The following is a 23,786-nucleotide window of genomic DNA, read 5'->3' on the forward strand; positions in this document are numbered from 1 at the left end:
CTGACTGAGTGTCTGCATAACTCAAATTCTCAGATTCTTGAGGCGCCATTCCCACCAGACCAATGCAAGAAATGTTTGGGGTCTGTGCCAAGCTAGGAAGCTGAGCTAAAAACCAGGAATGTATTTTTTTTTCACAAATCCCATCACCATACAGTTGAAGTCAGAAGTTTACATATACAGTACTTAGGTTGGAGTCATTAAAACTAGTTTTTCAACCACTCCACACATTTCTTGTTAGCAAACTATAGTTTTAGCAAGTCGGTTAGGACATCTGTGTGCATGACACAAGTAATTTTTCCAATAATTGTTTACAGACAGATTATTTCACTTATAACTCACTGTATCACAATTCCAGTGGGTCAGAAGTTTACATACACTAAGTTGACTGTGCCTTTAAACAGCTTGGAAAATTCCAGAAAATGATGTAATGGCTTTAGAAGCTTCTGATAGGCTAATTGACATAATTTGAGTCAATTGGAGGTGTACCTGTGGATGTATTTCAAGGCCTACCTTCAAACTCCGTGCCTATTTACTTGACATCATGGGGAAATAAAAAGAAATCAGCCAAGACCTCAGAAAAAAAATTGTAGACCTCCACAAGTCTGGTTCATCATTGGGAGCAATTTCTAAATGCCTGAAGGTACCACGTTCATCTGTACAAACAATAGCACGCTGTAACGGTTTTTTTCTTCCTCTTCTGAGGAGGAGTAGTAGGAAGGATCGGAGGACCAAAATGCAGCGTGGTATGTATCCATAATGTCATTTAATGAGAATGAATACAGAATACAAAAAGAACAAGAGAAACAAAATGAAAACCGAACCAGTCCCGAATGGTGCAAACACTGAAACAGAAAATAATCACCCACACCACACAGGTGGGAAAAGGCTACCTAACTATGACTCTCAATCAGAGACAACTAACGACACCTGCCTCTGATTGAGAACCATACTAGGCCAAACACAAAAACACCACATAGAAAAAGGAACATAGACAACCCACCCAACTCATGCCCTGACCATACTAAAACAAAGACATAACAAAAGAACTAAGATCAGAACGTGACACACGCAAGTATAAACACCATGGGACAACGCAGCCATCATACCACTCAGGAAGGAGACGTGTTCTGTCACCTAGAGATGAACGTATTTTGGTGAGACAAGTGCAAATCAATCCCAGAACAACAGCAAAGGACCTTGTGAAGGTGCTGGAGGAAACAGGTACAAAAGTATCTATATCTACAGTAAAACAAGTCCTATATCGACATAACCTGAAAGGCCGCTCGGCAAGGAAGAAGCCACTGCTCCAAAACCGCCATAAAAAAAGCCAGACTACGGTTTGCAACTGCACACGGAGACAAAGATCGTACTTTTTGGAGAAATGTCCTCTGGTCTGATGAAACAATAATAAAACTGTTTGGCAATAATGACCATCGTTATGATTGGAGGAAAAAGGGAGAGGCATGCAAGCAAGCCAAAGAACACCATCCCAACCTTGAAGCATGGGGGTGGCAGCATCATGTTGTGGGGGTGCTTTGCTGCAAGAGGGATTGGTGCACTTTACGAAATAGGTAGGCATCATGAGGTAGGAAAATGATGTGGATATATTGAAGCAACATCTCAAGACATCAGTCAGGAAGTTAAAGCTTGGTCGCAAATGGCTCTTCCAAATGGACAATGACCCCAAGCATACTTCCAAAGTTGTGGCAAAATGGCTTAAGGACAACAAAGTCAAGGTATTGGAGTGGCCATCACAAAGCCCTGACCTCAATCCTATAGAAAATGTGTGGGCAGAACTGAAAAAGCATGTGCGAGCAAGGAGGCCTTATAATCCTGACTCAGTTACACCAGCTCTGTCAGGAGGATAGGGTCAAAATTCACCCAATGTCACGTTCTGACCATAGTTCTGTTATTTTATTCTTTGTTTTAGTATTGTCAGGGCATGAGTTGGGGTGGGCAGTCTATGTTGTTTTTTCTATGTTGGTTTTTGTGTTCGGCCTAGTATGGTTCTCAATCAGAGGCAGGTGTCATTAGTTGTCTCTGATTGAGAATCATACTTAGGTAGCCTGGGTTTTACTTTTGGTTTGTGGGTGTTTGTTTCCGTGTGAGTGTTTGGGCCACATGGTACTGTTTCGGGAAATTCACGTTATCGGTTTGATTCAGTGTTCAGTGCTTTCTTTAATTAAAATCATCATGAACACTTACCACGCTGTGCTTTGGTCCGATCCTTACTCCTCAAACGAAGAGGAGGAAATCCGTTACACCCAACTTATTGTGGGAAGCTTGTGGAAGGCTACCCGAAATGTTTGACCTAAGTTAAACAATTTAAAGGCAATGCTACCAAATTCTAATTGGGTGTATGTAAACTTCTGACCCACTGGGAATGCGATGAAAGAAATAAAAGCTGAAATCACTCTCTCTACTATTATTCTGACATTTCACATTCTTAAAATAAAGTAGTGATCTTAACTGACCGAAGACAGGGATTTTTTACTAAGATGAAATGTCAGGAATTGTGAAAAACTGAGTTGAAATCTATTTGGCTAAGGTGTCTGTAAACTTCCAACTTCAACTGTACTCCACTAAGACCCAGAGGGCCTCTAAGGTTTAAACAATAGATACGTAAGTATGGTGATGATGTGTCCTACCTGTGTGTTACAGAGAGGCCGATATCTCTCCTCATTATCTGTGGAGACCCCCGGTGCAATGCCAGGTTATCTGGAAGGAAATGAGAGTGAGGGAGTGTGAGAGGAGCTAGACAAAGGGGAACAGAGGACAGGAGATAGCAAGAGGGAGGCGGGGGAAGAGAGAGAGAGAAAAAAAGACAGGAGAAAAGTGATGGAGTTCTAATCGAGTATGAGGGAAACGGAAAGGGAGGAAAAGAGAGAAAGGGAAATGCAGAACGGCAGGGTTCCCAGGTTCCACTGGGGCAGCAGGTCTCACGTTCGAGCAGCGTAGGGGTGCCTGGGAGGGTGTAGGGGGTGGTGGCCGGACCAGGGGTGCAGGCGGAGTCTTCACACCCGTTCCCACTGCTACTGTTGATGTGCACGTTCAGGAGCAGCTTATTCTTCTTCCCCCTCCTGCAGAGAGAGGGCTAGCTGTGTGGGTCACTCAGAGAACGGACACATCATTCACACAGAAACCAACTCATTCCATAGGTTTTGACTCAAACACCCACACTTGCGATGAAAATGGCCACTCATATTCAACAGAGAAAACACTAAATAGCTGCCTTAATTAATTTCAGAAGACAGACTAGAGAAACACCCACTTGTTGTTGGGCACTGGCTCTTCTATGCGATTGGCCAGCTGTGACTCGTGGCTCTTGCTGCGTGTGAGGGTGATGTTGAAGGGGAGCTGCAGCAGCATTCGGGAGGGGGGTGGGGGCGCGTGTGGGGGGTGCTTGGTGCGTCTCTTGGAGGGAGGGAAATTGGAGAGGAGCAGCGGCGAGGAGGGGAAGGTGTCTGTCATGTCGCCTGTGTAGACTTTATGCCCCTTATCGTCCACACAGGGTACAACAGTCACAGAGACAGAACGGGCGTGGGTGTGGGGACTGAGGATGGGGCCACAGGGTAGTGTGGCGGGGGTGGAGGGGCGACGGTCCAGAGGAGGTAATGTGTTACTGTCACGGCGGGGCGACTCTGTTATCAAGGTTCCTGTGTCTTCCCTGATGTCCCCACCTAAAGCAGAGGTCAGAGTTACAAATAGTACTAAACTACAGAGCACACAGCATCAATAAGCACTGTTATTAATGACAGAACGGTGTAACAGAACGGTGTAACTGACCTATCTCAGTAGCATTCTTCAGGCAGGAGAGGGCAACGGTGAGTCGAGAGCACTCCTCTGGGTTGGAGCCCAGCCGTCTCATGGTGTCCTGCACCTGACAACTGGACATCTGCAGCAAAGCATCCAGGGACAGCTTCACTGGTACAGCCTGGACAGAGAGAGAGAGAGAGAGAGAGAGAGAGATGGAGAGAGGATGAGAATGGGAAAGGATGGAAGGAGACCTGAAACAGATGGGTAGAAGACTTAGGCAGGGAGGTATGTGTGCCAGAAATGAAGTAAAGAGAAAGGGGAGAGAGAGAGAGACATGGGCAATGTGTGTGTGTGGTTGTCCCAGACAAGTTGCTATGACATTCTTCACAGACGTGCTGTGACAAACTATCAACCCAACCTTCAGACAGGACTGCGTCAACCCTGTGTCACTCCAAGGCAGGCAGGGAGTGGGGGACATTGTGTAAGATGTGACATTTGGTCACTCTAGAGGTTACTTGGTGGCTATTTCAAGTCCAATGAAAAACACTATCCTTAAAGGGATAGCTACATTGAACAAAAATAAAAACACATGTAAAGTGTTGATCCCATGTTCCATGAGCTAAAATAAAAGATCCCAGAAGTGTTCCATATGCACAAAAAGCTTATTTCTCAAAAATGTTTGTGCACAAATTTGTTTACATCCCAGTTAGTGAGCATTTCTCTTTTGCCAAGATAATCCATCCACCTGACAGGTGTGGTATATCAAGAAGCTGAACAGCATGATGTTTGCACAGGTGCACAATGGGGAAAATAAAAGGCCACTCTAAAATGTGCAGTTTTGTCACACAACACAATGCCACGGATGTCTCAAGTTTTGAGGGAGCATGCAATTGGCACGCTGACTGCAGGAATGTCCACCAGCGCTGTTGCCAGATAATTTCTGTTAATTTCTCTACCATAAGCCACCTCCAACATTATTTTAGAAAATTTGGTAGTCATGTAAAATCCATAGATTAGGGCCTAAGGAATTTATTTAAATTGACTGATTTCCTCAAATGAACTGTAACTCAGTAAAATATTTGAAATTGTTGCATTTTGTGTTTATATTTTTGTTCAGTATAGTTCACTCAGAGGTTTCTGAGATGAGGTACCCCAGAGCTGGACTGGTGAATTCCGGAATCTACTGGCAAGCCATAAAAATAAGGCTTATACCAACCCATATACCACCAACATCCCCGATTGCTTCCCTGGATTGAATTCTCACACCTCTGATCTCCCCGGCGACCGTCCTCAGCCCAGTGGACCGTACTAACCAGAGTAGCGGGGGAGGGAGGTTTCTGGGATGGAGGCTTAATCGCCTGGCAACCAATAGCTTCCTGCATTGTCTCCATGGTAAATGGAGGAAACGGACAAAAGGAAGCATGAAGTGGTGTTTGGCTCAGTGAGGGACGCAGGAGACTGAGGAGTTGGATATTATCTAGGTCTATTAGTTATAGTCACGATCTGGAGATCCACTAAGTATATGTTCCTACAGTCATATCAATGCTGCTTGGGAAAACTGGGGCTTGAGTCAACTTCAAAGGCCCCTTGTCTAGTTTCTTACTGTAGTACCTCACAATACCATGGAAATAAAAAAGTGGTTTATTTCCCTGCGTCACTGAAATGATGAGACCTGGAAATCCCAATTCTACTTCCTAAAGCCTATTCCCAATAACCTAGCTGACCATAACGTTACTATGTCCACACAACAATGGACCTCAATGCAATTAACATTCAGAGTCAGCAGCTTAGACAAGCACTGAGACTACACAGCTGTAGAATAATAGGCCACCTTTTCCAAGACCTCACACGGACTCCCTCACCCCCTAAGAACCACTGGCCTTCACAGCAGGGCCTAGGAGGTTGGGCAACTGGTGACAACAGACACGCCGGGTTCTATTTTTAGCCTGTCGTTGTTGTTATTTTGGACCCTTTTGTTTTGCTTAACAGAAATAAACTAGCAGTGGGCCCTGGAGGAACCCAGCCAGCCAGCCAGCCTTTTGCTATCACATTGACAGATAATGTAGTGTAGTGTGTGTGTGTGTGTGTGTGTGTGTGTGTGTGTGTGTGTGTGTGTGTGTGTGTGTGTGTGTGTGTGTGTGTGTATTTGTGTGTGTGTGTGCATGGGTATGTGTGTGCATGGGTGCTTGTGTGTGTAAATGCATGCACACGTGGCAGAAATAGGTAATCAATTCAACAGCTTGTATCATTAGTGTTAAAGAACTGTATCACTTTTATGTACAGATGAATAACAACAAGGTATTTGTGTAAGGGACATGGTTAGGACCAGAGGCTTAGATAAGTGCCCACTTATTCCAGTAGTAGCAGGATCAAAGGGAGGGTGGTGTGGGTGGCAGCGGACCAGGGCTACTGTTCTTTATCAGTATCTGTATCTAGGCAGATGGTGAGAGGAGAGTCCCAGGATACAGAGCCCCTGGCTGGAACCTCCCCATTAAAACCTGATAACTTATTTGCATGCCTATTGACCAAGGTATTACTTCTTCAATAAGCACTGTGGCACTTGATGTGTATTGGGGTGCAATGGTCTACCATGGAACTCAACCCCTCCATAGAATGATTTGTTTTTCCAGGGAGTCACTTTCTTCTTATCAGCAGACAGACTTGTTACCCACAACAAAAGACAAGCTGAGCTGGAAATTCACCAGGAAGCAAGGTGTCTAATGGGGATATGGTTTTGCTTGAAGGTACCTTTAAACTCTTTATCTTCGGGCTATATGACACAATCTCAACCAACTGCACTGTCATATGTCAGTAGAACCTGACCAACTCATCTGTTGAATGTACACACGCACACTGCAGACCACACATAGCAGGTGTGTGTGTGTGAGAGAGAGACACACACACACACACACATACTGTGTGCTGTGGGTTATGATACTGTGTGTGTGGCAGGCCAGAACTTCAAACGGAAAGCGTATGAAAAGGCTGACACATACCGTTGCCTGGGTGTCAGCCTTTCTGGGCATGCTATGACTGGCTGTGTTTGGTGTTGACGTAACCTAATGATAGAACAGATGACTGACTACACAGAACCAGAGGGAGAGAGAGAGGTCGACAAAAGCAACTCAACTAAACGGTCCCTTACCACAAACAGCACATGACCACACAGCCCATGATCACAAACACTATGACCACACACACCATGACCACACACACAAACCCCTTATCTCATCCGTTTGCTACCTGCACCCATTAAACCTCTAAAAGTTTAAGACGTTTACTACTATAGCCCATAGAAACGCATTCATAAATGGCAAAAAAGATCATAAATCATAAGGAATAAGGTTCTGAAGTGTCTGTCATATATGGAGGAGGTATACATTAAGAAAGCTAAGGAAATATAGTATATATATTTTTTCTACACATATTTAACCCCTTATTTTTGTTGGCACAAAACTACGTCCATACTTCTATTCATTTGTATAGGTTATCTTCAGACGAGTCTGTGACACTTGTGGGGGTAGTAGAGCAAAATGGAGAACCCCATCTTTCCATAGAGTGTAGGCCAAACCGTTCGGACTCCACAGACGTTTTGTGAGAAGACTTTTCGGGATGTCTCATGGTCTGACAAACACCGGTGTAGCTCGGCCACCTTCCACCTCAGATGCGGAAGGCCGACATAGGGGGATGCGGTGGATTGAGACGCAGCCCATGCAAAAGAAATTGATATCTCTAGCTTCAACTGACGGATTGTGATGGGGATTTTTTTATTATGTTACTTAGATTAACGCACCGGTGGGTCAATAGACTCTTAATGATTTAATAACACCCAAAACAAGCCCCTTTCTATAAATCATCAAAGAAACACACTCACCCAGACACACAACACATACACGTGAGCCAGGAGGTGAACACACTAATCAGCCTAGCTACTGGAAGCTACTGGAATACGTAGAAACTTATGGGGGTGTAGTGAGATACCCAATGGGCTGGGTGATTCTCTTCTCGTCACTCATCTTGAAAAAACGTATACTAAAAAAGTAGAAATCAATCAATCCGCCATTATTAACACGACGGAAAAATCAAATGATTTATTATTGAAATATTGAAATAGCATGGGAAACCGAGGAAAAAAAATTGATACAATTTAAGGCCAAGTGGCAAACAGTAATGCAGGCACTAGGGATGGGGGTGTGAGCATGCGGGTCTGGGCAGATGAGATGTTGTCATTGTTTGTGAGTGTCTGTAATTTGTTGTTCGTATGTATAAGTTCGTATCTGGAGTGAAATGAAATACTAGACAAAGAGAAATAAACTTCGCAAGGAACACACATGAACACACACACACACACACACACACACACACACACACACACACACACACACACACACACAGACGGGAGCATACTAAAACCTATTAACGTCAACAAACTAAACAGAACAACCGCCTCTTAAATCCTCAAATTAAAAGAGGCCAGACTCAACAACTGTAATCTTCTCTGTGCTTCTCTTGTGTACTAACACAGTATTATCAGCTAATAACTTATTTAGTCTACACAGAGCTACAGTCTATCAGCACTGCGGAAACAAGTCACTCTCTAGTAAGACACCTCTGGCTAACAGGAAACACCTGGTAAAAAAAAGCCATGTTGCTATGCTATACAAAAGGCTTTCCTTCAGTAGATTGTTCAAAAGCTTTCCTGTAGTACGTACCATGTGCTCCTTATGGACTTTGTCTTCTCTAATGTCCCAGTGATATCCCTAGTGCTCCAAAACACTGTCAAAAACACTGTGACAGTGTCTCCTGAGCGCAGTCTCACACACTGTTTTTTTTTCTCTCGCTCACTCCCTCAGTCCCTCCCTCCCTTCCCTCCCTCATTCCCTGTCTCTCTCTTTTCTTTCCAAGCAGGCTCTGCCAGATAGCCAGCCTGTCAGTTTGCTTCTGGCATGCCAAAGCGGTGCATCAGGCATTGGGCCTAACAGAATATCTCCATGCTAGGCATAATAGGGAAGCCCTACAGAGTAGCCCAACACAACAGCAAGCCGCCAAACACAGTGGCCCTAGTAACCCCACAAAGCAGCCGTAGTGGAATGGGAGACTGCTAGAAACAGTATTAGAGAATCTCAACAGAAAAGCTGTCTGTGCAGAATGCAGCCAGTGACCTCAAGTCTAAGAGCCATAGAAACTACTTGATGGGGTTGATTGATATATCTCTCTCAATATCGGATGGCTCAGGAAGTCCTTCCTCCAGACAGGACCATGAAGACAAGGAGAGAACCATAACTAATCAGTGCTTTGCCACCCAATCTCAGAAGACTGCCTCCACTTCCTATGAACACTAGCATTTCTCCACAGGCCATCGTCTTGGACGCTCCAGATAAGACTAAGGCTGGCCTTAAGACCAGAGAACTGGGGATAGTGAGACGGGAAGAGAAAGAGAGAGGGGTGGGGGGGAGTAGGTAGGGGATATACAGTTGAAGTCGGAAGTTTACATACACCTTAGCCAAATACATTTAAACTCAGTTTTTCACAATTCCTGACATTTAATCCAAATAAAAATGATCTGTCTTTGGTCAGTTAGGATCACCACTTTATTTAAAAAATGTGAAGTGTCAGAATAATAGTAGAGCGAATGACTTATTTCAGCTTTTATTTCTTTCATCACATTCCCAGTGGGTCAGAAATTTACATACACTCAATTAGTAATTGGAAGCATTGCCTTTAAATTGGTGAAACGGGTGTAACTGAGTCAGGTTTGTAGGCCTCCTTGCTCACACACGCTTTTTCAGTTCTGCCCACAAATTTTCTATAGGATTGAGGTCAAGGCTTTGTGATGGCCACTCCAATACCTTGACTTTGTTGTCCTTAAGCCATTTTGCCACATCTTTGGAAGAATTCTTGGGGTCATTGTCCATTTGGAAGAGCCATTTGCGACCAAGCTTTAACTTCCTGACTGATGTCTTGAGATGATGCTTCAATATATCCACATAATTTTCCTCCTCATAATGCCATCTATTTTGTGAAGTGCACCAGTCCCTCCTCCAGCAAAGCACACCCACAACATGATGCTGCCACCCCCGTGCTTCACGGTTGGGAAGGTGTTCTTCGGCTTGCAAGCCTCCCCCTTTTTCCTCCAAACATAACAATGGCCAAACAGTTAGACCAGAGGACATTTCTCCAAAAAGTACGATCTTTGTTCCCCATGTACATTTGCAAGCCGTAGTCTGGCTTTTTTTATGGTGGTTTTGGAGCAGTGGCTTCTTTCTTGCTGAGCAGCCTTTCAGGTTATGTCGATATAGGACTCGTTTTACTGTGGATATAGATACTTTTGTACCTGTTTCCTCCAGCATCTTCACAAGGTCCTTTGCTGTTGTTCTGGGATTGATTTGCACTTTTCGCACCAAATTACATTCATCTCTAGGAGACAGAACTCCTCTCCTTCCTGAGCGGTATGACGGCTGCGTGGTCCCATGGTGTTTATACTTGCGAGCTATTGTTTGTACAGATGAACGTGGTACGTTCAGGCATTTGGAAATTGCTCCCAAGGATGAACCAGACTACAATGGTTTTTCTGAGGTCTTGGCTGATTTCTTTTGATTTTCCCATGATGTCAAGCAAAGAGGCACTGAGTTTGAAGGTAGGCCTTGAAATACATCCACAGGTACACCTCCAATTGACTCAAATGATGTCAATTAGCCCATCAGAAGCTTCTAAAGCCATGACATAATTTTCTGTAATTTTCCAATCTGTTTAAAGGCACAGTCAACTTAGTGTATGTAAACTTCTGACTCACTGGAATTGTGATACAGTGAATTATAAGTGAAATAATCTGTCTGTCAAAAATTGTTGGAGAAATGACTTGTGTCATGCACAAAGTAGATGTCCTAACCTACTTGCCAAAACTATAGTTGATAACAAGACGTTTGTGGAGTGGTTAAAAACAGTTTTAATGACTCCAACCTAAGTGTATGTAAACTTCCGACTTCAACTGTATCTTCCACAAGGGCTCAGGAAACAGCAGTTTTGTTGAGGTCCTTTGTACTTTTTCTGCTCTGACCGACCTCTTTCCTCTCTTCCTTGAGAGACATACTTCTATGTGTTCCCTGTTACTGCTTCTGACCTGAGATTACACTAACTAACCCCTGGTTCTTCATACATGTGTTGATTCAGTCTGGTCCCATGCTGACACCAAATCATCCTTAACACATACTGACATCCCCCATTAGTTGAAGTTTTACACAAGCAAGTCCCAAGTGTTTTAGGTAGCTGTAAATGACTAAATATCAGGAACAAATGGAAAAAATATGATATTAGTTGATGCTAACTAAACACAACTTTTTCCCCCTGGTTATCACTGCCTCTTCATACATTTTCCTAAACTGTCCAGTCATGCAAATGTGGCAAAGAGGCACGCCTGATCTGGGCTCTGCCCTGAGGGCCATTCCTCACTTCTTCCTGTGTAAACAGTGGCAGCGCTGAGCCGGGGACAAAGCCTCCCTCTCTCTCAAATCTCCCAAGGTTTACAATGGCTGAGGGCTGGGAGAAGAGCGCTCATTATCTGAGATCTTTCATAGCCTAGCCTGAGATCTGTTTGTGGTGTCTTCCTAACTCCTATGGTCATTGTCACCACCAGGACTTGGCAAGACAAGTTTCACATTTTAATGTCACATTCACAAGTATAGAGAAATGCTTTTCTTAAAAACTCAAAACCCAACAATGCAATAATCAACAAAAATGTATCACTAGAACAAAACACATGAGAAATAAGAATAAGCTATATGAAATACACAATAAAGTAAGTAAGTAAGCATGCTATATGCAAGACATATTTAAAAAGTAAGTTCCAAAAGTTCCTATATTTACATGTGCAGGGAAACAAAATGCTTATAGGGTAAGGTGACTTGGCATTAGGATATAAGATAAACAGAGTAGCAGCAGCTTGTATGTGAGTGGGTGAGTGGGTGTGCAGGTGTGTAGAGTCAGTATTTTTTATTTTTTTATTTTATTTAACCAGGGAGGCCAGTTGAGAACAAGTTCTCATTTACAACTGCGACCTGGCCAAGATAAAGGAAAGCAGTGCGACAAAAACAACAACAAAGAGTTACACATAAACAAACGTAAAGTCAATAACACAATAGAAAAATATATGTACAGTGTGTGCAAATGTAGAAGAGTAAGGCAATAAATAGGCCATAGAGGTGAAATAATTACAATTTAGCATAAACACTGGAGTGATAGATGTGCAGATGATGATGTGCAAGTAGAGATACTGGGGTGCAAAAGAGCAAGAAGATAAATAACAATATGGGGATGAGGTAGTTGGGTGTGCTATTTACAGATTGGCTGTGTACAGGTGCAGTGATCAGTAAGCTGTTCTGACAGCTGATGCTTAAAGTTAGAGAGGGAGATATAAGATTCCAGCTTCAGTGATTTTTGCAATTCGTTCCAGTCATTGTCAGCAGAGAACTGGAAGAAAATACTTATAGATGACCTGGAGCCAGTGGGTTTGGCGACGAATATGTAGCGAGCATAGTCAGTCAATGAGAGCATACAGGTCGCAGTAGTGGGTAGTATATGGGGCTTTGCTGACAAAACGAATGGCACTGTGATAGACTACATCCAGTTTGCTGAGTAGAGTGTTGGAGGCTATTTTGTAAATTACATTGCTGAAGTCAATGATCGGCAGGATAGTCAGTTTTACGAGGGTATGTTTGGCAGCATGAGTGAAGGAGGCTTTGTTGGGAAATAGGAAGCCAATTCTAGATTTAATTTTGGATTGGAGATGCTTAATGTGAGTCTGGAAGGAGAGTTTACAGTCTAACCAGACACCTAAGAATTTGTACTTGTCCACATATTCTAAGTCAGAACTGTCCAGAGTAGTGATGCTAGTCGGGCAGGTGGGAGGGTGCGGGTAGCAATTGGTTGAAGAGGATGCATTTAGTTTTACTAGCATTTAAAGGCAGTTGGAGGCCATGGAAGGAGTGTTGTATGGCATTGAAGCTCGTTTGGAGGTTTGTTAACACAGTGTCTAAAGAAGGGCCAGATGTATACAGAATGGTGTCGTCTGCGTAGAGGTGGGATCAGAGAATCTCCAGCAACAAGAGCGACATCATTGATATATTCAGAGAAAAGAGTCCGAGGCCTGAGAATTGAACCCTGTGGCACCCCCATAGAGACTGCCAGAGGTCCGGACAACAGGCCCTCCGATTTGACACACTGAACTCTGTTCGAAAAAGCTAGCCTTAGCTTTCCTAACTGACTGAATATATTGGTTACTGATTTCCCTGAAAGTTGCATATCGTGGGGGCTATTCGATGCTAATGCAGAACGCCACAGGAATGTTTTGTGCTGGTCAAGTGCAGTCAAGTCTGGGGTGAACCAAGGGCTATATCTGTTCTTAGTTCTACATTTTTTGAATGGGGCATGCTTATTTAAGATGGTGAGGAAAGTACTCTTGAAGAACAAGCAGGCATCCTCTACTGACGGGATGAGGTCTATACACTTCCAGGATACCTGGGCCAGGTCATTTAGAAAGGCCTGCTCGCTGAAGTGTTTTAGTGAGCGTTTGACAGTGATGAGGGGTGGTCGTTTGACCGCGGACCCATTACGCACGCAGTCAATAAGGCGGTGATCGCTGAGATCCTGGTTGAAGACAGCAGAGGTGTATTTAGAGGGCAAGTTTGTCAGGATGATATCTAAGAGGGTGCCCATGGTTACGGATTTAGGGTTGTACCTGTTAGGTTCCTTGATCATTTGTGTGAGATTGAGGGCATCTAGTTTAGATTGTAGGACGGGTGTTAAGCATGTCTCAGTTTAAGTCACCTAACAGTACAAACTCTGAAGATAGATGGGGGGGGGCAATCAATTCACATATGGTATCCAGGGCACAGCTGGGGGTTGAAGGGGGTCTATAACAAGTGGCAACTGTGAGAGAATTGTTTCTGGAAAGGTGGATTTTCAAAATTAGAAGCTAGAATTGTTTGGGCATAGACCTTGATAGTATGGCAGAACTGCAGGCAATCTCTGCAGTAGATTGCAACTCTGCCCCCTTTGGCAGTTCTATCTTGTCGGAAAATGTTATACTTAGGGATGGAAATTCCAAGATTTTTGGTGGCCTTCCTAAGCCAGGATTCAGACACGGCTAGCACATCAGGGTTGGTGGAGTGTTGCAAAGCAGTGAATAAAATAAACTTAGGGAGGAGGCTTCTAATGTTAACATGCATGAAAGTATAAATGTATGTGCAGTTTAAATGTGTGTGCATATTATGTGTGAGTGAGAAAATGATGGAGTGAGTGTTTGTGTGTGTGTGTGTGTGTGTGTGTGTAGGGCCCTATGAGAGTGCTTTGAGACAGTGCAAATATTGAATGAATAGCTCAGTTGGTAGAGCAATGCTTGCAATGCCAGGGCTGTGGGTTTGATTCCCATGGGGGACCAGTACAAAGAAAATGTATGCACTAACTACTCTAAGTTGCTCTGAATAAGAATGTCTGCTAATTGACTAAAATTTAATAAATATACAAGGTCAACTCAGTCTGTGTATTTATTTATCAGTTGTATTGCTTCAGGATAGAAGCTGTTCAAGAGCCTGTTGTTGTCAGACTTCATGCACAGGTACCTCTTGCCGTGTGGTAGCAGAGAAAATAGACTATGGCTTGGGAGTGTGGGGTCTTTCATGATTTTCAGGGCCTTCTTTTCACAACGCCTGATATAGAGGTCCTGGATGGCAGGGAGCTCGGCCCCAGTGATATGCTGGGCTGTCCACACAACCCTCTGTAGCGCCATGCGATGGAGGGTGGTGCTATTGCCATACCTAGCAGTGATGCAGCCAGTTAATATGCATAAATGGTACAACTGTAAAACTTTTTAAACCTCCTGAGGGCGAAGAGGCCCTGTCGCGCCCCATCAGCTTCTTCGTCTTGCTGACCACACTGCCAGGTCACTGACCTCCTCCCTGTAGGCTGACTCATCGTCGCCGGTGATTAGGCCTACCACAGTCGTGTCATCAGCCAACTTGATAATGGTGTTGGAGTCGAGCGTGGCCACAAAGTCGTGGGTGAACAGGGAGTACAGCAGGGGACTAAGCACCCCACCCCCCACCCGTTGGCCGCTGTGTTAAGGGTCAGCGTGGTGAAGGTGATGTTGCCTACACTCACCACTTGGGGTTGGCCCGTCAGGAAGTCCAGGATCCAGTTGCAGAGGGAGGTGTTCAGACACAGAGTCCTAAGCTTGGTGACAAGCTTGGAGGGGATAATGGTGTTGAACACTGAGCTGTAGACAATGAACAGCATTCTCACATAGGTAGTCCTCTTATCTAGGTGGATAAGGGCAGTGTTGAGAGCAATGGATCTGTTGGAGCAGTAAGCAAATTGGAGTGGGTCTCCGTGGCGGAGATCTTTGTGGGCTATACTCGGCCTTGTCTCAGGATGGTAAGTTGGTGGTTGAAGATATCCCTCTAGTGGTGTGGGGGCTGTGCTTTGGCAAAGTGGGTGGGGTTATATCCTTCCTGTTTGGCCCTGTCCGGGGTTGTCCTTGGATGGTGCCACAGTGTCTCCTGACCCCTCCTGTCTCAGCCTCCAGTATTTATGCTGCACTAGTTTATGTGTCGGGGGGCTAGAGTCAGTTTGTTATATCTGGAGTACTTCTCCTGTCCTATTCGGTGTCCTGTGTGAATTTAAGTGTGCTCTCTCTAATTCTCTCTTTCTCTCTTTCTTTCTCTCTCTCGGAGGACCTGAGCCCTAGGACCATGCCTCAGGACTACCTGACATGATGACTCCTTGCTGTCCCCAGTCCACCTGGCCGTGCTGCTGCTCCAGTTTCAACTGTTCTGCCTTATTATTATTGGACCATGCTGGTCATTTATGAACATTTGAACATCTTGGCCATGTTCTGTTATAATCTCCACCCGGCACAGCCAGAAGAGGACTGGCCACCCCTCATAGCCTGGTTCCTCTCTAGGTTTCTTCCTAGGTTTTGGCCTTTCTAGGGAGTTTTTCCTAGCCACCTTGCTTCTACACCTGCATTGCTTGCTGTTTGGGGTTTTAGGCTGGGTTTCTGTACAGCACTTTGAGATATCAGCTGATGTACGAAGGGCTATATAAATACATTTGATTTGATTTGATTTGAGTCTAGGGTGGCTGAGATGGTGGAGTTAATGTGTGCTATAACCAGCCTTTCGAAGCACTTCATTATTACAGAAGTGAGTGCTACATGGCAGTAATCATTGTTGCATGAAGCATTCTTAGGAACAGGAATGATTGTGGTCATCTTAAAACATGTGGGGATTACAAACTGGGACAAGAAGAGGTTGGAAATGACTGCCAGCTGTTCTGCACATGCTCTGAGAACGTGCCCTGGAATACCGTCAGGGCCTGCGGCCTTGTTGGTGTTGACCTGATTAAAGAACCGTCTCACGTGGGCCTCGGAGTGCGAGATCACCCAAAACAAAATAGATATGGGACCAGGCTAGCTCTTTTAGCACATCCAATCCCAAATGTACCCAACAGGACTGTTAGCCAACTGGTGCCACTTTTAGTGTGATGAGGCATGGGTGAATACATTCCTGCACTGTGAGTCATATAGCGAATGGAGAGGAGCCCTGGCTAAATGAATGGCCATTGTTGCCAGGACACTTTCATAGGGAGGGAAAGACAATTGACAATCACGTTTTAGGAGCTGTGGTAGTATGGTCCACACAGATGCTAAAGTAGAGAATGGCTTGTATTCTAACCTATTCAATTAAAACAGGTTGCCAGACTTACAGGAACAGTCAAAACAGTGTTGTTCTGCCAGACTGCACATTTACATTCATGGACAAAACAGTGTTGTTCTGCCAGACTGCACATTTACATTCATGGACAAAACAATGTTGTCAATCCTTTGCATAACAACATACATCCACATGCTTTGTTGCTGTGAGCGGAGAATAATGTTATGTTCAATTAGCCTACCTCAGTGTCCCGGACACAGCACCACATGTGCTGCTCTTCACTGGTCCTACTATCTCTGTCTGCCTTTCCCTATAAATCCACCTGTTGAATCCAGGACCTGCAAGTTTAGCCACGTAAGTTCCTTTCTCATAGTCTGTATCAGCGATCCTACTCCAGTGTTACGTGTCTGTGTGTGTGAGAGCACTCATGTCCATGCGTGTGTGAGTGCTTACGTCCATGTGTGTGAGTGTGCGTGTGTGTGGTATGTGGGGAGGCAGGACCGTGTGTATAAATAGCGTGGGGGGGGGGGGGGGGGGTGTACTGTAGCTGGCATGGGGCAATGAAAACACTACAACCTATCTACTAAATCTATATGTCTTTACTTCTATCTCTTTCCTTCTATGTCTTTCCTTCTGTCTTCTATCTCTTTCCTTCTATGTCTTCACTTCTGTGTTTACTTTTATCTCTTTACTTCTATATCTTTCCTTCTATCTCTTTCCTTTTATCTCTACTTTTATCTCTTTCCTTCTGTCTTTACTTCTATCTCTTTACTTCTGTCTTTACTTTAATTTATTTCCTTTAATCTCTTTTCTTCTATATCTCTACTTCTAGGTCTTTACTTCTGTCTTTACTTCTGTCTTTACTTCTGTCATTACTTCTGTCTTTACTTCTATCTCTTTACTTCTGTCTTTCCTTTAATTTATTTCCTTTAATCTCTTTTCTTCTATATCTCTACTTCTAGGTCTTTACTTCTGTCTTTACTTCTGTCTTTACTTCTGTCTTTACTTCTGTCTTTCCTTTAATTTATTTCCTTTAATCTCTTTTCTTCTATATCTCTACTTCTAGGTGTTACGGTGAGTGAATGAGGACCCAAAAGCGAACTAACTTAAACAGAGCTTCTTTAATAACCAAACATAGGTAGGCTCAGATAGACCGGCAGATTCCGACAGGACAGGACAAGGTTACAGCAAACATGACGATAGTCTGGCTCAGGCATGAAACACAACAAACAAGAATCCGACAAGGACAGGAACAAAAACAGAGAGAGATATAGGGGACTAATCAGAGGGAAAAAGGGAACAGGTGGGAAACGGGGTGACGAGGTAGTCAGGAGGAGACAAGGAACAGCTGGGGGAAAGCGGGGGAGAAAAGGTAACCTAATACGACCAGCAGAGGGAGACAGGGTGAAAGGAAAGGACAGAAAGACACAACATGACAATACATGACAGTACCCCCCCACTCACCGAGCGCCTCCTGGCGCACTCGAGGAGGAAACCTGGCGGCAACGGAGGAAATCCTCGATCAGCGCACGGTCCAGCACGTCCCGAGAGGGAACCCAACTCCTCTCCTCAGGACCGTACCCCTCCCAATCAACGAGGTACTGGTGACCACGGCCCCGAGGACGCATGTCCAAAATCCTGCGGACCCTGTAGATGGGTGCGCCCTCGACAAGGATGGGGGGGGGGGGGGGAAGACGAGCGGGGGCGCGAAGAACGGGCTTAATACAGGAGACATGGAAGACCGGGTGGACGCGACGAAGGTATCGCGGAAGAAGAAGTCGAACTGCGACAGGATTAATGACCCGAGAAATGCGGAACGGACCAATGAACCGCGGGGTCAACTTGCGAGAAGCCGTCTTAAGGGGAAGGTTCTGAGTGGAGAGCCAAACTCTCTGACCGCGAGAATATCTAGGACTCTTAGTTCTACGCTTATTAGCAGCCCTCACAGTCTGCGTCCTATAACGGCAAAGTGCAGACCTGACCCTCTTCCAGGTGCGCTCGCAACGTTGGACAAAAGCCTGAGCGGAGGGGACGCTGGACTCGGCGAACTGAGATGAGAACAGCGGAGGCTGGTACCCGAGGCTACTCTGAAAAGGAGATAGCCCGGTCGCAGACGAAGGAAGCGAGTTGTGGGCGTATTCTGCCCAGGGGAGCTGCTCTGACCAAGACGCAGGGTTGCGAAAAGAAAGACTGCGTAAGATGCGACCAATAGTCTGATTGGCCCGTTCTGCTTGACCGTTAGACTGGGGGTGAAAGCCGGAAGAGAGACTGACGGAAGCCCCAATCAAACGGCAAAACTCCCTCCAAAATTGAGACGTGAATTGCGGACCTCTGTCCGAAACGACGTCTGACGGAAGGCCATGAATTCTGAAAACATTCTCGATGATGATTTGTGCCGTCTCTTTAGCAGAAGGAAGCTTAGCAAGGGGAATGAAATGAGCCGCCTTAGAGAACCTATCGACAACCGTAAGAATAACAGTCTTCCCCGCTGACGAAGGCAGTCCGGTGACAAAATCTAAGGCGATGTGAGACCACGGTCGAGAGGGAATGGGAAGCGGCCTGAGACGGCCGGCAGGAGGGGAGTTACCGGACTTAGTCTGCGCGCAGACCGAACAAGCAGCCACGAAACGACGCGTGTCATGCTCCCGGGTGGGCCACCAAAAACGCTGGCGAATGGAAGCAAGCGTACCCCGAACGCCAGGGTGGCCGGCTAACTTGGCAGAGTGAGCCCACTGAAGAACGGCCAGACGAGTAGGAACGGGAACGAAAAGAAGGTTCCTAGGACAAGCGCGCGGCGACGGAGTGTGAGTGAGCGCTTGCTTTACCTGCCTCTCAATTCCCCAGACAGTCAACCCGACAACACGCCCCTCAGGGAGAATCCCCTCGGGGTCAGTGGAGGCTACTGAAGAACTGAAGAGACGAGATAAAGCATCAGGCTTGGTGTTCTTAGAGCCCGGACGATAAGAAATCACGAACTCGAAACGAGCGAAAAACAGCGCCCAACGCGCCTGACGCGCATTAAGTCGTTTGGCAGAACGGATGTACTCAAGGTTCCTATGGTCAGTCCAAACGACAAAAGGAACGGTCGCCCCCTCCAACCACTGTCGCCATTCGCCTAGGGCTAACCGGATGGCGAGCAGTTCGCGGTTTCCCACATCATAGTTACGTTCCGACGGGGACAGGCGATGAGAAAAATACGCGCATGGGTGGACCTTGTCGTCAGAGAGGGAGCGCTGAGAAAGAATGGCTCCCACGCCCACCTCTGACGCGTCAACCTCGACAACGAACTGTCTAGAGACGTCAGGTGTAACAAGGATAGGAGCGGATGTAAAACGATTCTGGAGGAGATCAAAAGCTCCCTGGGCGGAAACGGACCACTTAAAGCACGTCTTGACAGAAGTAAGGGCTGTGAGAGGAGCTGCCACCTGACCGAAATTACGGATGAAACGACGATAGAAGTTCGCGAAGCCGAGAAAGCGCTGCAGCTCGACGCGTGACTTAGGGGCGGGCCAATCAATGACAGCTTGGACCTTAGCGGGATCCATCTTAATGCCTTCAGCGGAAATAACAGAACCGAGAAATGTGACGGAGGAGGCATGAAAAGTGCACTTCTCAGCCTTCACAAAAAGACAATTCTCTAAAAGGCGCTGGAGGACACGTCGAACGTGCTGAAGATGAATCTGGAGTGACGGTGAAAAAATCAGGATATCGTCAAGGTAAACGAAAACAAAGATGTTCAGCATGTCTCTCAGGACATCATTGACTAATGCCTGAAAGACAGCTGGAGCGTTAGCGAGGCCGAAAGGAAGAACCCGGTATTCAAAGTGCCCTAACGGAGTGTTAAACGCCGTCTTCCACTCGTCCCCCTCCCTGATGCGCACGAGATGGTAAGCGTTACGAAGGTCCAACTTAGTGAAAAACCTGGCTCCCTGCAGGATCTCGAAGGCTGAAGACATAAGAGGAAGCGGATAACGATTCTTAACTGTTATGTCATTCAGCCCTCGATAATCTATGCAGGGGCGCAGAGACCCGTCCTTCTTCTTGACAAAAAAAAACCCCGCTCCGGCGGGAGAGGAGGAGGGGACTATGGTACCGGCGTCAAGAGCTACAGACAAATAATCCTCGAGAGCCTTACGTTCGGGAGCCGACAGAGAGTATAGTCTACCCCGGGGGGGAGTGGTTCCCGGAAGGAGATCAATACTACAATCATACGACCGGTGTGGAGGAAGAGAGGTGGCCCTGGACCGACTGAACACCGTGCGCAGATCGTGATATTCCTCCGGCACCCCTGTCAAATCACCAGGCTCCTCCTGTGAAGAAGAGACAGAGGAAACAGGAGGGATAGCAGACATTAAACATTTCACATGACAAGAGACGTTCCAGGAGAGGATAGAATTACTAGACCAATTAATGGAAGGATTATGACAAACTAGCCAGGGATGGCCCAAAACAACAGGTGTAAAAGGTGAACGAAAAATCAAAAAAGAAATGGTTTCGCTATGATTACCAGAAACAGTGAGGGTTAAAGGTAGCGTCTCACGCTGAATCCTGGGGAGAGGACTACCATCCAGGGCGAACAAGGCCGTGGACTCCCTTAACTGTCTGAGAGGAATGTCATGTTCCCGAGCCCAGGTCTCGTCCATAAAACAGCCCTCCGCCCCAGAGTCTATTAAGGCACTGCAGGAAGCTGACGAACCGGTCCAGCGTAGATGGACCGACAAGGTAGTGCAGGATCTTGAAGGAGAGACAGGAGTAGTAGCGCTCACCAGTAGCCCTCCGCTTACTGATGAGCTCTGGCTTTTACTGGACATGAAGTGACAAAATGACCAGCAGAACCGCAATAGAGACAGAGGCGGTTGGTGATTCTCCGTTCCCTCTCCTTAGTCGAGATGCGGATACCTCCCAGATGCATAGGCTCAGCTCCCGAGCCGGCAGAGGAAGATGGTAGTGATGCGGAGAGGGGGGCAACGGAGAACGCGAGCTCCTTTCCACGAGCTCGGTGACGAAGATCAACCCGTCGCTCAATGCGAATAGCGAGTTCAATCAAGGAATCCACGCTGGAAGGAACCTCCCGGGAGAGAATCTCATCCTTTACCTCTGCGCGGAGACCCTCCAGAAGACGAGCGAGCAAAGCCGGCTCGTTCCAGCCACTGGAGGCAGCAAGAGTGCGAAACTCAATAGAGTAGTCTGTTATGGATCGATTGCCTTGACATAGGGAAGCCAGGGCCCTGGAAGCCTCCTCCCCAAAAACAGATCGATCAAAAACCCGTATCATCTCCTCCTTAAAGTCCTGATACTGGTTAGTACACTCAGCCCTTGCCTCCCAGATTGCCGTGCCCCACTCACGAGCCCGTCCAGTAAGGAGAGATATGACGTAGGCGACACGAGCAGTGCTCCTGGCGTAAGTGTTGGGCTGGAGAGAAAACACAATATCACACTGGGTGAGGAACGAGCGGCATTCAGTGGGCTCCCCAGAGTAACACGGCGGGTTATTGATTCTGGGCTCCGGAGATTCGAAAGCCCTGGAAGTGGCCGGTGGATCGAGGCGGAGATGGTGAACCTGTTCTGTGAGGTTGGAGACTTGGGTGGCCAGGGTCTCAACGGCATGTCGAGCAGCAGACAATTCCTGCTCGTGTCTGCCTAGCATCGCTCCCTGGATCTCGACGGCTGAGTGGAGAGGATCCGAAGTCGCTGGGTCCATTCTTGGTCGGATTCTTCTGTTAGCGGTGAGTGAATGAGGACCCAAAAGCGAACTAACTTAAACAGAGCTTCTTTAATAACCAAACATAGGTAGGCTCAGATAGACCGGCAGATTCCGACAGGACAGGACAAGGTTACAGCAAACATGACGATAGTCTGGCTCAGGCATGAAACACAACAAACAAGAATCCGACAAGGACAGGAACAAAAACAGAGAGAGATATAGGGGACTAATCAGAGGGAAAAAGGGAACAGGTGGGAAACGGGGTGACGAGGTAGTCAGGAGGAGACAAGGAACAGCTGGGGGAAAGCGGGGGAGAAAAGGTAACTTAATACGACCAGCAGAGGGAGACAGGGTGAAAGGAAAGGACAGAAAGACACAACATGACAATACATGACACTAGGTCTTTACTTCTGTCTTTACTTCTGTCTTTACTTCTGTCTTTACTTCTGTCTTTACTTCTGTCATTACTTCTGTCATTACTTCTGTCTTTACTTCTGTCATTACTTCTGTCTTTACTTCTGTCATTACTTCTGTCTTTACTTCTGTCTTTACTTCTGTCATTACTTCTGTCTTTACTTCTTTGTCTTTACTTCTATCTTTCCTTTTATCTATTTACTTCTATATCTTTCCTTCTATCTCTATCTCGGAACCCACTCTTTCTTTCTGTGTCACTATTTCAGTCTGTCCTCTCACTGTCCTCTCACTGTCAACTATGTTCATTTTCAGCAAACTTATAATGTGTAAATATTTGTATGAACATAACAAGATTAAACAACTGAGAAATAAACTGAACAAGTTCCACAGACATGTAACTAACAGAAATGGAATAATGTGTTCCTGAACAAAGGGGGGGGGGGGGGGGGTCAAAATCAAAAGTAACAGTCAGTATCTGGTGTGGCCACCAGCTGCATTAAGTACTGCAGTGCATTTCCTCCTCATGGACTGCACCAGATTTGCCAGTAATTGCTGTGAGATGTTACCCCACTCTTCCACAAAGGCGCCTGCAAGTTCTCTGACATTTCGGGGGGGAATGGCCCTAGCCCTTACCCTCCAATCTAACAGGTCCCAGACGTGCTCAATGGGATTGAGATCCGAGCTCTTCGCTGGCCATGGCAGAACACTGAAATTCCTGTCTTGCAGGAAATCACGCACAGAACTAGCAGTACGGCTGGTGGCATTGTCATGCTGGAGGGTCATGTCAGGAAGAGCCTGCAGGAATGGTACCACATGTGGGAGGAGGATGTCTTCCCTGTAACGCACAGCATTGAGATTGCCTGCAATGACAACAAGCTCAGTCCGATGATGCTGTGACACCAGACCATGAAGGACTCTATACCTCCAAATCGATCCTGCTCTAGAGTACAGGCCTCGGTGTAACGCTCATTCCTCAATCCGACCATCACCCTTGGTGAGACAAGCCGCGACTCGTCAGTGAAGAGCACTTTTTGCCAGTCCTGTCTGGTCCAGCGACAGTGGGTTTGTGCCCATAGGCGACATTGTTGCCGGTGATGTCTGATGAGGACCTGCCTTACAATAGGCCTACAAGCCCTCAGTCCAGCTTCTCTCAGCCTATTGCGGACAGTCTGAGCACTGATGGAGGGATTGTGCGTTCCTGGTGT

General features: G+C 46.1%; 1 protein-coding gene across 4 annotated transcripts in view; it reads right to left on the reverse strand.

Moving 5' to 3' along the window:
• The window catches only part of LOC110507885 (kinase suppressor of Ras 1), an 84,301-nt gene that overhangs the window by 13,652 nt on the left and 46,863 nt on the right, over positions 1 to 23,786 (reverse strand). Inside the window, exons 1-5 of one of the 4 annotated variants that reach the window (XM_090223805.1) lie at positions 16,705 to 16,947; positions 3,787 to 3,934; positions 3,272 to 3,680; positions 2,944 to 3,080; positions 2,649 to 2,718 (exon numbers count right to left, since the gene is read on the reverse strand). In XM_090223805.1, the coding sequence (XP_090079931.1) occupies positions 2,649 to 2,718; positions 2,944 to 3,080; positions 3,272 to 3,680; positions 3,787 to 3,934; positions 16,705 to 16,731 (791 nt within the window). In that variant the 5' untranslated portion in view covers positions 16,732 to 16,947. Of the gene's footprint in view, positions 1 to 2,648; positions 2,719 to 2,943; positions 3,081 to 3,271; positions 3,681 to 3,786; positions 4,008 to 8,468; positions 8,622 to 16,704; positions 16,948 to 23,786 lie in introns of those variants that run through there. The other 3 variants (XM_090223806.1, XM_090223807.1, XM_021588271.3) reach the window with 3 other exon arrangements.

Source organism: Oncorhynchus mykiss, chromosome 27, assembly GCF_057628025.1.
Source record: "Oncorhynchus mykiss isolate SJ-2025 chromosome 27, ASM5762802v1, whole genome shotgun sequence".
Taxonomy (NCBI): domain Eukaryota; kingdom Metazoa; phylum Chordata; class Actinopteri; order Salmoniformes; family Salmonidae; genus Oncorhynchus; species Oncorhynchus mykiss.